Source organism: Scyliorhinus canicula, chromosome 6 (genome assembly GCF_902713615.1).
Source record: "Scyliorhinus canicula chromosome 6, sScyCan1.1, whole genome shotgun sequence".
NCBI lineage: Eukaryota > Metazoa > Chordata > Chondrichthyes > Carcharhiniformes > Scyliorhinidae > Scyliorhinus > Scyliorhinus canicula.
The window spans coordinates 132,913,401-132,926,176 of record NC_052151.1 but is presented as its reverse complement, the minus strand read 5'-3'; the positions used below and the strand labels follow the sequence as shown (position 1 = coordinate 132,926,176).

The 12,776-nt window shown below is 43.6% G+C and overlaps 1 protein-coding gene across 2 annotated transcripts in view; it reads left to right on the top strand.

The window, feature by feature from the left end:
* LOC119967507 (syndecan-1-like) overlaps nt 1–12,776 on the top strand; it is a 61,288-nt gene that overhangs the window by 34,641 nt on the left and 13,871 nt on the right. The window contains exons 2-4 of one of the 2 annotated variants that reach the window (XM_038800163.1): nt 5,506–5,611; nt 10,514–10,632; nt 10,663–11,046. In XM_038800163.1, coding sequence (XP_038656091.1) covers nt 5,506–5,611; nt 10,514–10,632; nt 10,663–11,046 — 609 coding nt within the window. Of the gene's footprint in view, nt 1–5,505; nt 5,612–10,513; nt 11,047–12,776 lie in introns of both variants that reach the window. The other variant, XM_038800162.1, reaches the window with a different exon arrangement.

Below are 12,776 nucleotides of genomic sequence, written 5' to 3'. Positions count from 1 at the left end.
GATGACTTTTCAGCAGAACTGTTCTGATGAAAGGTCATCTTGACCTGAAACGTGAACTCTGCTTCTCCTTGTTTTGTTAACTCTCAATTTGGCCATCCCAATTTCGCTAACCTGCATTAGCAGCCAACCAAACAGTGCCTCAATTTAAAATGGTCGTCACCAACTGCGCCACACCTTGGACACCTCCACTAAAGCTGCCGACGTCATGCACCAGGCTCTCCACTGCGTTTGCCACCCTAGCAGTGTTGGCCTCGGTGCCACACATTGCCGATAACATCTCCTGCACCCGTAGCCTCTGGCACTCGTCCAAATGGCTATGGACCTGCTGGAGTGTCGCTGACATCTCTGTCTGAATATCGAAGCTGCTCCTCAATGTTTCCATCAGCTCTGGGTATGCCTGTTCCATATGCTCAGCATCAGACTGGGACCCAGCAGACCTCCCACTGCTGTCTTGCCTGGGGGTTTCTGCCTCCACATGATGTACATCAGCAACTATGTGGTGTTCTCCAGATTGTGCCCCAGAAGCCTGACCACTTACCGTTTCCCACCGAGATGTGTGTCTCTGTGCTGGTGGAGGGTGGCGATGACAGCTCTGACGCGACAATCGTGGCATCCTCCAAGGTGGTCTCATGGGAGGCAGGGGAGGGAGCCACACTAGATGGGCCAGTCGGAAGACCTGCGGGAGAATGGACATGTGGACAGTGGGGGGAATGGGTCAGTTAGTAAGGCAATGCAAAGATTCACAGGTCCTCCGGATGGGCCCGGTGTATCCTCACCCCTACGGCGTGTGCCAACTTCATTGGTGCCCGCTCTGTCCTCAGCCACACCAGTCATCTCCAGGGCCCATACCTCAAAGGTGGTGATGATTCTTATGTCCCGCACCCCTCCGCCAGTCTGGGCCCTCTCCCAGCGATTATGGGAGAGCTCCTCCTGCGGAGACACAGAGAGGGCATCGTTAGGGGGGGGGGGGCGGGGGGGTGCGGGGGGAGAGGGGTGTGAAGGAAGGGTTAGGGAGGTGAAGGGAGGGTTGGGGGCCGCATGGATGGGAGGATGCTCCCATGGGAGCAGAGAGGTCTCGGAAGAGTGGAGGGGATGTCAGTGTCAACTCACCGGGCTGACCGGTGTAGGTCATTGACCTTCTTGGGGCACTGGATGCCAGTCCCCCTGCTCACATTCTCCGAGCTGACAGCTGCTGCCACTTCGTCCCTGGCTGCCCTGCGGCTCACTCTCTGGGACCAGGACATCCCTCCTGGCCACCACCGCATCGAGGAGACTCCCCAGGTCTGCGTCCCAAATCTTGGGGCCGGTCTTCTCAGCGCCATGGCTGCGAGCTGAGTGGGGCTGACTGTGCAAGTGCTGTTTAAATGCTGCTTGACTTTTGTTAGCGGGGGGCTGGCGAGTGCAGTCCCAGCAAATCGGCTTACGAGCCTTCATTTGCGGCATGAAGTCTGTGGGGCCTCATTAAGTGAACCAATTAAAATTGAATAGCGTTCCCAGTGTCACCGGGCCGAGCGCCGGGAAGCTCGAGGCAGTTCACGCTCACTACCACACTTAGAAATCTTTCCGGATAATCGTGCCCTTAATCTTTAGTCTGAAGTCCATTGCCACTCCTTGCTTGGCACAATTAATTTACCATTCGCCTACACTGATTGTGTTTACAGAAGGAGAAAATGTTTGGAGTACAAAGTTTATTTATTGTTAAATGGTATAAATTATATTGTCGCAGTGTGTCAGATGTGTTGCAATTTAATGCTTGCAGAAGATTGAGTTCTCTTACTGTGGCCATCTAGTTTCATTTTCGTGATTGCTTTTTGGTTTACAGTTTTGAATTCTGGGGGTCTATGTTGAATGTCTGAAGAACGAACACCACTAAATATATAAGTTATCTAGTCATTGTCTCATTACTGTTTACGAGGCTTTGCTGCGTGCAAAATGATTGCCACATTCCCACACCAAAACAGAGAGCGCCTTTCAAAACAATTCATTGGCTGTGGAGTGCTTTGGGACATCCCAAGTTCTTGAAAGGTGGTAAAAAAATGTGTGCTCTTTTTATAATCTGCCCTGGGTAGTTACTGAGCTTGTTTAGGAATCAAAGTCCCCCCCCCCCCCCCCCCCTCCCCTACTCTACATACAGCACACAAGCATTGTAATTCATGCCTAATCCTTGCCTGGTAGTAGTCTATAATGTATTGTCCTCCACATTTGATATTTAATGCACAAAATATCTATATGTTTGTTGCTCTATATATATAAATGCTGCTTCATAATTGCACGCTTTTCCCAATATCCATAAGTGGAAAAGATGGTTTCTATCAGTAACAATATGTTGGCTGTAATACCTATTCTGCGCAGAGCAAAACAGAGATATGGCTATGAAGTGGTATTAAAACGGTTCAAAGTCCATGTAATTCTGCCTGCAATTTGATTGTAACATTTAACAGGTGATGACATTTAATGCCATTCGATAACTAGAAATGTTGCTCCTGGATTGGTTTAGCAGATAAGTGTACAATCTGTTCTAGAGCTGGGTTTCACAGATTAGAAAGCTGCCAAGTTCAGTGTCTGGGTTTTGCTGTGTTAACCATGATAATAGTGTTGTAGTTGACCTTAGTACTCTGGGTAATAATGTACAATTTCACCTCATCTACTGCATCATAGATGCCTGGCAGCCTCCAGGAAACATATTTGATTACAAATAAGAATACAAAAGATGAATTTTCAGTTTTGCGACATGACATCCTGACATTCTTGGAGATGATCTAGAGAGAGATAGTCAGCTTCCTATTCTTACTATTAAGTATGATTTGTACAGGTTACTAGTTGATTCCAATAGCATCTTTCCAATAGAAATGAAAGCCTCTTAAACTGCAGCCAAATAATTGTAATTTCTGTTAATCACACTGTAATAGAGAAGTATTTTGCTCAATGTACTGTTGTCCTGTGAGTTTTCTGTCCAGGCTTTTCAAGGAATGTTACCTTCTCAAAAACGCTTCAAATTGTATTATCTTGCTCCTCTCCCCTCACAAAAACAAATTAATCTGCTAAATAACAAAATAAAGGTTTTTTTTAAAGCTTGTTTTTTTTGGAATATTAAGAAACTTCTAATATCATGATTTCTACAAGCACTGATGTCAGCATATCAACTTCTAAAATAGATTTGCTGACATATTTTTGAAACTTTGGGTGAAGGTGGCAAAATATTATGAAATTTCCTTCCTGTGTTGTCGAAACACATTGCTGACAGTCAGATTGCTTGTGCACACAGATGAAGCTTGAAAGTGTACTTCATGGGTCTGTTTGTTATACAGATTACTATTTGCAAATATGCTGTGCTTTGAAGCCAAGTGGGTCAAAAATGTTTTGAGTCTTAAATAAATTAATAATTTTTATTAAAACTAAAGTTTGTATTGTATACATGGGAGCATACGGCTGGGTATAGGCTAACTCGCCCCCTCGATGCCGCATGTAAGCATATTGTAAACCATCTTATTATTTCCATAAAATTTCCAATAAGGCTGATTGGTTAAAATGGTGTAGGGAAAGAGGACTAATCAGGATGTTCAATGTTACTACGTGGCTGGGGCTGGTATAGAATAGTGGAAGCCATATTCTGCAGTTGTATTTGACTTGAAATGGCTTGATGCTGACTGATGCCAAAAGTGGAAGCTTTTGTCAGTTTCCCAGCACTCATGCCCATTACATCTGAAAGCTGTCCACTTGGTCCACTTTCCTTTCCCAGTAACCTATTTCAAGTAATTGTCCACTTCCTTTTCAAAAGCTGTTTTGGATTCTGTTCTGAAGGATCATACATCAAACGAAGTAAGGACTAATCAATATCAGACTAACTGTTTTCTCTCTCTTCTGCGCAAACCCCCCAAAATGTGATCAGCCAACGCAGTTTCTTGTGTATTTTGGTGGGGGAAGGGAAAATGATTCAATAAACAGGAAAGTACTAGTTTTGAAATGAAACCACATACATTGCATGCTTAGTCAGTATGATTTTAATTACCAGTACTTTGTCTGAACTGGCTTATTTAATGTCTGCAACTGAATGGTGGTGAATACTGTTGTACTTCATTTATGCTTGTTCTGATGTGAAACCTCAAAGGAGATTTAACGACTTCAAGTCCCTTACCTTATTAGAATTGGGAGGATATTGGGATTTTCTGCAGTAAACTGTTGTTTGATGTTATAACTGGACGGGCAGATTCCAGAATGGAACCCTGGCTCAAAAGAATGTAACTTTGACTTTTTTTAATAAAATGTGGAAGAAGAGTCACAGGACCGTTAATTATTTTTAACACCAAGAAACAAAACATTTCTTAAACATGAAAAGTTGGATTATTATACAATCTCCTTCACTTCCTCTTTATTTCAACAAATGTACACTGATTTAAAGTTTAACATGGATTACAAAGTGGATCTTAAACTATAATTGTTTCATTAACACAAAAAGTTCCTTTTAAGAGCACAAGGTGACTGTGGTCAAATACACGCACTCCACTCTGAACCCAAGTTAGTGTCTGGGATTACTCCTCAGAATCCCCCTAGATGGTTGTCACATGAGAGTTTCCAAACTCCACTCCAAAAAAACATGCTTTAAAATCTTCTCTCAAAATAATGCTTTCCTTTAGTGATTTGCATTCCAGTTAAAACTAAGAACAAGGAAAGCCCTCCCCTCTGGCCTCCTGTTGCTAAGCACCGACTTACTTCTATTTACTCTTCATGCTGTTGCCCTCTCTAAACACAAATAGAAACACATTTGTAACTTAACTAACCCCCATCCATACAAAAACCTTTGTCTTGCATGAGTCAAACTCAATTAGGGGGGGGCACGGTAGCACAGTGGTTAGCACAGTTGCTTCACAGCTCCAGAGACCCAGCTTCGACTCCCGGCTTGGGTCACTGTCTGAGCGGAGTTTGCACTTCCTCCCCGTGTCTGCGTGGGTTTCCTCCCACAGTCCAAGTGCGTTTGGTGGATTGGCCATGGTAAATTGCTCTTAGTATCCAATAAGGTTAGGTGGGGTTACTGGGTTACGGGGTAGTGTGGAGTTAGGTGGGGTGCTCTTTCCAAGGGCTGGTGCAGACTCGATGGGCCAAATGGTCACCTTCTGCTTTGTAAATTCTATGATTCTAACTATAGGTTTTACCCTTCCAGGCACAGAAACATTAAATTCAACACACTTAAAACTATATCTTATTTCTAATGTTTACCAATACAATCTCACCCCCTTAAAACTATCTTTGTTTTCCTAACATCCATAAAACTTGTTTTTCATTGGTAAGTAATGCTTTAAGAGGGCGAAGAATACAAAAAAATCCAAACGGTTTTGGACAACTGCTCCTTTGTTACATTCTTCATCTTCTTTACTCTGAAATAGTAGACAAATTCCAAGCACACGTGTATGCAGTAACATGAGAAAAACTGTGAGACTAATATTCAAATAAAAAAATGAAATGTTCCCTTTCTTTTTAAATCCACAATATTAATACTTTTTGAAACAGGCTATTACTCCAACAAAGCTGCCTGTAGGCCTGACTGAATATGAACTGGATGGGTCTGGCACAGATACTGAAGACGATGACATTTATTCCGGTTCTGGTTCTGGTGGTGAGTCTTCTTTATTGTGTCAAATAATAGTTCTAGATGGTTGATATACAATTATAAATTCAGTTGCAGATGATGTTCAGCCACAATCAATTCCTTTTTAAAATCATTACCATCGTAGAGTGGGGCAAAATAAGATTCCATGCTACCGACCACAGAATGACAGGAAATAGTTTTCCATTGTCATCTTCTCTCCGGCACCCCCTCCCCTCCTGCCACCGCCAAGACAAAAAGCCTGGATCCTTTCCAGAGCATAACTGCTGCTGCAAGGAAGTAGGAAACTGCCTGTTTGCATGTGTATTACATCCTTTGTACAGTTCTATGACTGGGCCACCAACAGATGGAGAGTACACCAAGAAAATGCATTGCATTGAGACTTCCTGTAAGGAGTAGGAAAGAAAAAGTACAGAAATTAAATGATTTACAGAAAAGGATTTTCCTGTGGGATCTTCTCATTCAGTGATCTTAACTAATTTGGCCTGTCATAGAACATGCTACATCTTTTCCCCCCTTTCTCTCCCCTTTCATGTTCTCGCGACTGAAATTTTTATGTCCAACTGAGAAATTACGTTCATTAGCAGTGATGAAGCTTAGCCCACATGTTCTTTCTTCCAGTCCAAGACTTGGCCTGGGTTCAGACTTTAATTGCTTTCCTTGGCCTGAATTTATACACTCCTTCCGGCGAGTTTTGATGCAGGGGCAAGCGTGAAATCGCATTGACAGGATTCACTCCAGGATGTCGCCCACCCTGGACTGGGTGTGATTTAACAGTGGGGCGGGCATGGCCTTAGATGGGAAATTCACCCTTGCCACTATTAAGACTCTTAAGGACCTTTTCCCACTGAGCCTCAATTTTCAGGCTGGAAGTGCCCAATGACTGAGGGTGGGAAATAGAAAAAGTTCTCATCCTCAAACTTGGGCCGGAAGGGGAGAGTCACATCCATTGGAAGGACTCTTCTGACTTGCATCGCCCTCACCTCAAGAATGGAGATCTCCAGACCTCCCTCCCACCTAGCCTATTGCTCGGCATTGACATCATCATCCTCATGCCCACTCTTGGCATCCCCTCCCCACCGTGCCACTTACCTTGACAACAGCTTCCTGCATTTTGTCTCAGACACAGCGCTGCAGTACCTCTTTCGGCCACCGCAACGTTGTGTCTGGGTGGGCTGGAAAGCTGTCGGCCAACCTGATTGCCCATCAGCCCTCCAAGGCAGGACTTGCTTCCAAGTATGGATGGAATTCCCACCTGCTGTTGAGCTACATTCATCAGAGTGTGAAATGGCAGTGGGCCTGTCAGACTTTGAGTGGATGTGCACCTCGCTGACTCTCCAGATGGCATGCACTTCCAGACCCTTGAAGAATACACTGGAGCACTATATTTGGTGTAATGGATATATATTGTCAAATGTTTGCATAATTTCTGTTACCACTTTGACTGGAGTATGAAGAAGGTTATGTGCCAACAAATATTTGCACGGCTGTGATGACATTCATGCCAGATAGGTGTTTATTAGTGCCCTAAACTTCGGAAATCTTTCCTGTTCAAAAAATGTCACCAAGTTGTAGATCGAGTGCAGTTAAATGTGCTCATACTTTGACCAAATAGGAGTCAAAACACTTGGAAACAGGGCCTCTTACCACACACTGGTTGAAGTTTGAGTATGAATGGTCCGCCCAGATTGATTTGCTGCCACATGGATTCAGAATTTGGGTGGAGTTCTGTGATGATAGAATTCATGATAGAAAGTTGGCGTTTGAAATGTTCAATCGTGATAACTTAATCCTAACCTCTAAACCAGGGGTGGGCAAACTTTTCCGTGCAAGGGCCGCATTCAGAAATTCACAATTCACAAAGGGCCGCATAGTATATTAAGTAAAATAATTACTTCACCCGGTTATGATTGTGGGCGCCTCATATAGAACATAGAACAGTACAGCACAGAACAGGCCCTTCGGCCCTCGACGTTGTGCCAAGCAATGATCACCCTACTCAAGTCAACGTATCCACCCTATACCAGTAAGTAACCCAACAGCCCCCCCACCCATTAACCTTTAAAAAAAAATTTAAAAAAAAAAAAAAAAAAATTTTTAAAAAAAAATTTTTTTTTTTTTTTTTTAATGACTTGGTGGGCCGCAGAAATACCTTTGGCGGGCCGCATGCGGCCCGCGGGCCGTAGTTTGCCCACCCCTGCTCTAAACCATCAGATGATTGGAATTTGTGGAATTTGCACTGGTGGTAGACCAGGTTTATTTATGTTGAGAATACCCTCCTTTGTTTAGTGTGGCATTACCACTCTACTAATTGGGATAGATTTTGAACGGATTTAGTAACTCAAAATGGGATCCATGAGGTGCTGTGGGCCATCAGCAGCAGAATTGAATTCAACTACAGTCTGTTAACTGATGGCCCAGCATATCCGTCACTCTATCATTACCATAAAACTAGGGGATCAACCCTTGTTCAATGAAGGATGTCGGGGCACATACCAGGAGCAATACTATGCACACCTGAAAAGGAGTTATCAACCTGGCGATGCTACAACTCAGGACTACTTGCATGTCAAACAGTGGAAGCAATATGTGATAGAGCTAAGCGATCCCACAAGCAACAAATCAGATCGAAGTTCTACAGTTTTACAGTTCTGCCACATTCAATCATGAATGGTTGTGGACAATTGAACATTTCACTGCAGGAGGAGGCTCTATAAATATCCAAATCCTCAATGATGGAGGAACCCAGCACATCAGTGCAAAAGACAAGGCTAAAGCTTCTTCAGCCAGAAGTGCTGACTGGATGATTCATCTTGGCCACCACCTGAGGTCCCCAAATCAGTCTTCAGTTAATACAATTTCATAGAATTTACAGTGCAGAAGGAAGCCATTCGGCCCATCGAGTCTGCACTGGCTCTTGGAAAGAGCACCCTAACCAAGATCCCTACCTCCACCCTATCCCCATAACCCAGTAACCCCACCCAACACTAAGGGCAATTTTGGACGCTAAGGGCAATTTAGCATGGCCAATCCACCTAACCTGCACATCTTTGGACTGTGGGAAGAAACCGGAGCACCCAGAGGAAACCCACACACACACGGGGAGGATGTGCAGACTCCGCACAGACAGCGGCCCAAGCCGGAATCGAACCTGGGACCCTGGAGCTGTGAAGCAATTGTGCTATCCACAATGCTACCGTGCTGCCCACATGATATCATGAAATGGCTGAACACAGTAGACAATATAAAGGTGATGGGTCCTGACATCATTCCAGGTGTAGTACTGAAGACATATGCTCCAGAGCTTGTCACGCCCCTAATCAAACTGTTCTAGTACAGCTCCAATATTGGCAACTACCCGACAATATGGAAAATTGCCCAGGTATGTCAAGTCCACAAAAGGTAGGACAAATCAAACCCAGCCAATTACCGTCCTATCAATCTACTCTCCATTATCGCCAAAGTGATGGAAGGTCTTGTCGATAGCACTATTAAGGATACCTACACAGCATTAACCTGAAAATGCTCAGTTTGTGTTCTGCCAGGTCCACTCAGCTTCTGACCTCATTACAGTCTTGGTCGAAACATAGACTAAAGAGCTGAACTCAAGAGGTGAGGTGAGAGTGGCTGCCCTAGACACCAGGGTAACATTTATGTCATGAAGGAGTCCTAGCAAAATTAAATGGGAATCAGGGGATAACTATCCACTTGTTGGAGTCATCCTAGCACAAAAAAAGATAGTTGTGGTGGTTGATGGCCAGTTATCTCAGTCACAGGACATTGCTGCAGAGGTTCTTCAGGGTAATATCCCAGGCCTAAGCGTCATCAGCTGCTTCATCAATGACCTTCCCTCCATCATAAAGTCATAAAAGAGGATGTTTACTCGTGATTGCTTAATGTTCAGTATCATTCATGACTCCTCACATAATGAAGCAGTCCATGTCCTTTTTGCAACAAGACAAGTGGCAAGTAACATTTATGCAACACAAGTTCCAGGCAATGACCATCTCCAACAAATAGAGGATCGAACAATCGCCCCTTAATATTCAATAGCATTACCAACATTGAATCCTCCACAATCAACATCCTATGAGTTGCCTTTGACCAGAAACTGAACTGGACTAGCCATACAAACACTGTATCTACAAGAGCAGGTCAGAGGTTGGGAATTCTGTGACGAGTAACTCACCTTGTGCTCTCCAAAGCCTGTCCTCTACCTTCAAGTCAGGAGTGTGATGGCTAACTCTCCATTTGCCTGGGTGAGTGCAGGTCCAACAACAATCAAGAAGCTCAACACCATCCAGAACAAAATAATCCAATTGATTGACACCCATCCACAAGCATTTACTCCCTCCACCACCAATGCATACTGGCAGTAGTGTGTACCCTCTATAAGATGCACTGCAGGAACTCACTAGGGCTTCTTCGACATCACCTTCCAAATCCACAAGCTAGAACCTCAAAGTTCAAAGGTAGCAGATGCATGGGAACACCATCACCTTCAGGTTCCCCTCCAAGCCAGAGACCATTGTTGCTTCTGGAATTTCCTCCTTATCAGCCCTTTGGATGTATCTACATGCAACACACGGACTGTAGCAATTCAAGTAGGTGGCTCACCACCACCTTCTCAAAAGCATTTGGGCAAGGGCAGCAAATGGTGGCCAAGCCTGTCACCCCCATATCGTCTGAAAGAATTTTTAAGAAGTTGGGCAAGGTTTGCTGATTTGATCACAGCATCAATCTTTCATTGTTCTAATTAGTTTCCATCTATGGGATAATAGCAATATCTTTATTTATAGCGATTCTTTGGGGAATGGTAAAGACTATAATCTAATATTGAATGAATCAGTTTTACAATTTTGCATCAGAAATTGCCATTAGTCTAACTGTCCCATTTTTATTTGCTTTTAGATGACATCAGGCTGAGCTATTACGATGAACAGCATACAACTTATCACACGCTTCCTTCAACAGTTCCAAATAATCTGCATTCATCAAGCCGTGTGACCATGGCTAAGACCACAAGTGAAATGACCACAAGCGAAATGGGCACAAGTGAAATGACCACAAGCGAAATGGGCACAAGTGAAATGACCACAAGTGAAATGACCACAGCACAATATGTGCACATCATACCAGTGCATCATGATTTGCCAGTTGTTAATACAACTACTGAAGCCGCTGTGACCAGACCCGTATCTGCCACCATCATTTCAAAAGACACTGATATTCCCATTGTTCCTAAAGACAAAACTGTTCATTCGCAGCCACGTGCTTTTGGTCCCAAACATGATTTTACTGAAGGGACCAGTGCGAGCCCTAATGTTCATACCACATTTCCTGACCATGCGGTTACTATTACCAACGATGAATCCTTAGCTGTCTCAGGAGTAGTTGCAGAAAATGAAATGATGACCATCGCGATTGAAAAATCAATTGATGAGGTGAGTTTAAAAAAAAGAAGTCTCACATTCTTACTGTGAAGTCAGTGCTTAAATCAAGCAATATAAGAACATAAGAGATAGGACCAGAAGTAAGCCTATACAGCCCATCAATCCTGCTCCATCATTCAGTGTGATCCTTACTGATCTTATGCGTCAACACCACTTTCTCACCAGCTCTCCATATTCCATGATTCCCTGAGAAACTGGAAATCTGTCTGTATCTAAGCCATAAATGTATTCAATGATGGGGTGCCATCAACTCCACAACTCAGTGGAGTAGAATATTCCAAAGATTCACAATCCTTTGCGTGAAGAAACATTTCCTCATCTTAATCCTAAATGATTGTCCCTTGATCTTAAGACTGTACCCCTCTTTTTTAGATTCCCTAACCAATGGGAACAACCTCTTCATGTTACATAAAAGGTAAGAGAGAAGCAAGAATGGACATTGAACCACTGAAAAATGAGGTTGGAGAAGTCGTAATAGGGAACAAAGAAATGGCAGAGGAACTCAATCGGTACTTTGCATCAGTCTTCACAGTGGAAGATACCAGGGACATAACAGAACTTTAAGAGAGTTAGGGGGCAGTGGTGAATCTAGTGGCCATCTCTAAGGAGAAGGTTCTGAAGGTGGATAAATTACCTGGACCGGATGGAGTACGCCCCAGGGTTCAGAAGGAGATAGCTGAGGAGATTGTGGAGGCATTGGTGCTGATCTTTCAGGAATCACTGGAGGCACAGAGGTTCCCAGAGGTTGAAGAAGGGAGGGAAGCAGAAGATGGGAAATTATAGGCCGGTTAGTGTGACTTTGGTTGTTGGTGAGATTTTAAAGTTGATTTTTAAGGATGAGATTGCGGAGTACTTGGAAGTGCATGGTAAAATAAGACAGAGTCAGAATGGCTTCATCAAGGAGAAGACATGCCTGACAAACCTGTTAGAATTCTTTGAGGAGGTAACGAGGAAGCTAGACAAAGGAGAACCAGTGGATGTCATCTATTTGGATTTCCACAACACCTTAATCAAGAGTTGTACAGGAAGCTGCTAAGCAGGATAAGAGCCCATGGAGTTAGGAGCAAGGAATTGGCATGGCTAGAGGATTGGCTGACTGGCAGAAGGCAAAGAGTGGGTATAAAAGGGTCTTTTTCAGGATGGCAGTCGATGACTAGTTGTCAGTGTTGGTACCATAACTATTCACGGTGTACATTAATGATCTGGAAGAATGAACCAAAGGTATTGTTGCTAAGATTGCAGATGTTACAAAGATATGTAGAGAGACAGGTAGTTTTGAGGAAGCAGGGAGGATGCAGAAGAATCTGGACAGACTAGGAGAGTGGGCAAAGAAATGGCAGATGGAGTACAATGTGGAAAAGTGTTCGGTGATGCACTTTGGTAGGAAGAATAGAGGCATAGACTATTTTCTAAATGGGAAAAGACTTCAGAAATCAGAAGCACAAAGGGACTTAGGAGTCCTAGTTCAGGATTTCTTTAAGGTTAACATGCAGGTTCAGTTGGCAGTCATGAAGGCAAATGCAATGTTATCATTCATGTCGAGAGGGCTAAAATACAAGAACAGGGATGAGTTGTACTGATGCTGTTTAAGGTGCTGGTCAGACCCCATTTGGAAAATTGTGAGCAGTTTTGAGACCTGTATCTAAGGAAGGATGTACTGGCCTTGGAAAAGGTTCACAGGAGGTTCACAAGAATGATCCCTGGAATGAAGGATTTGTCAT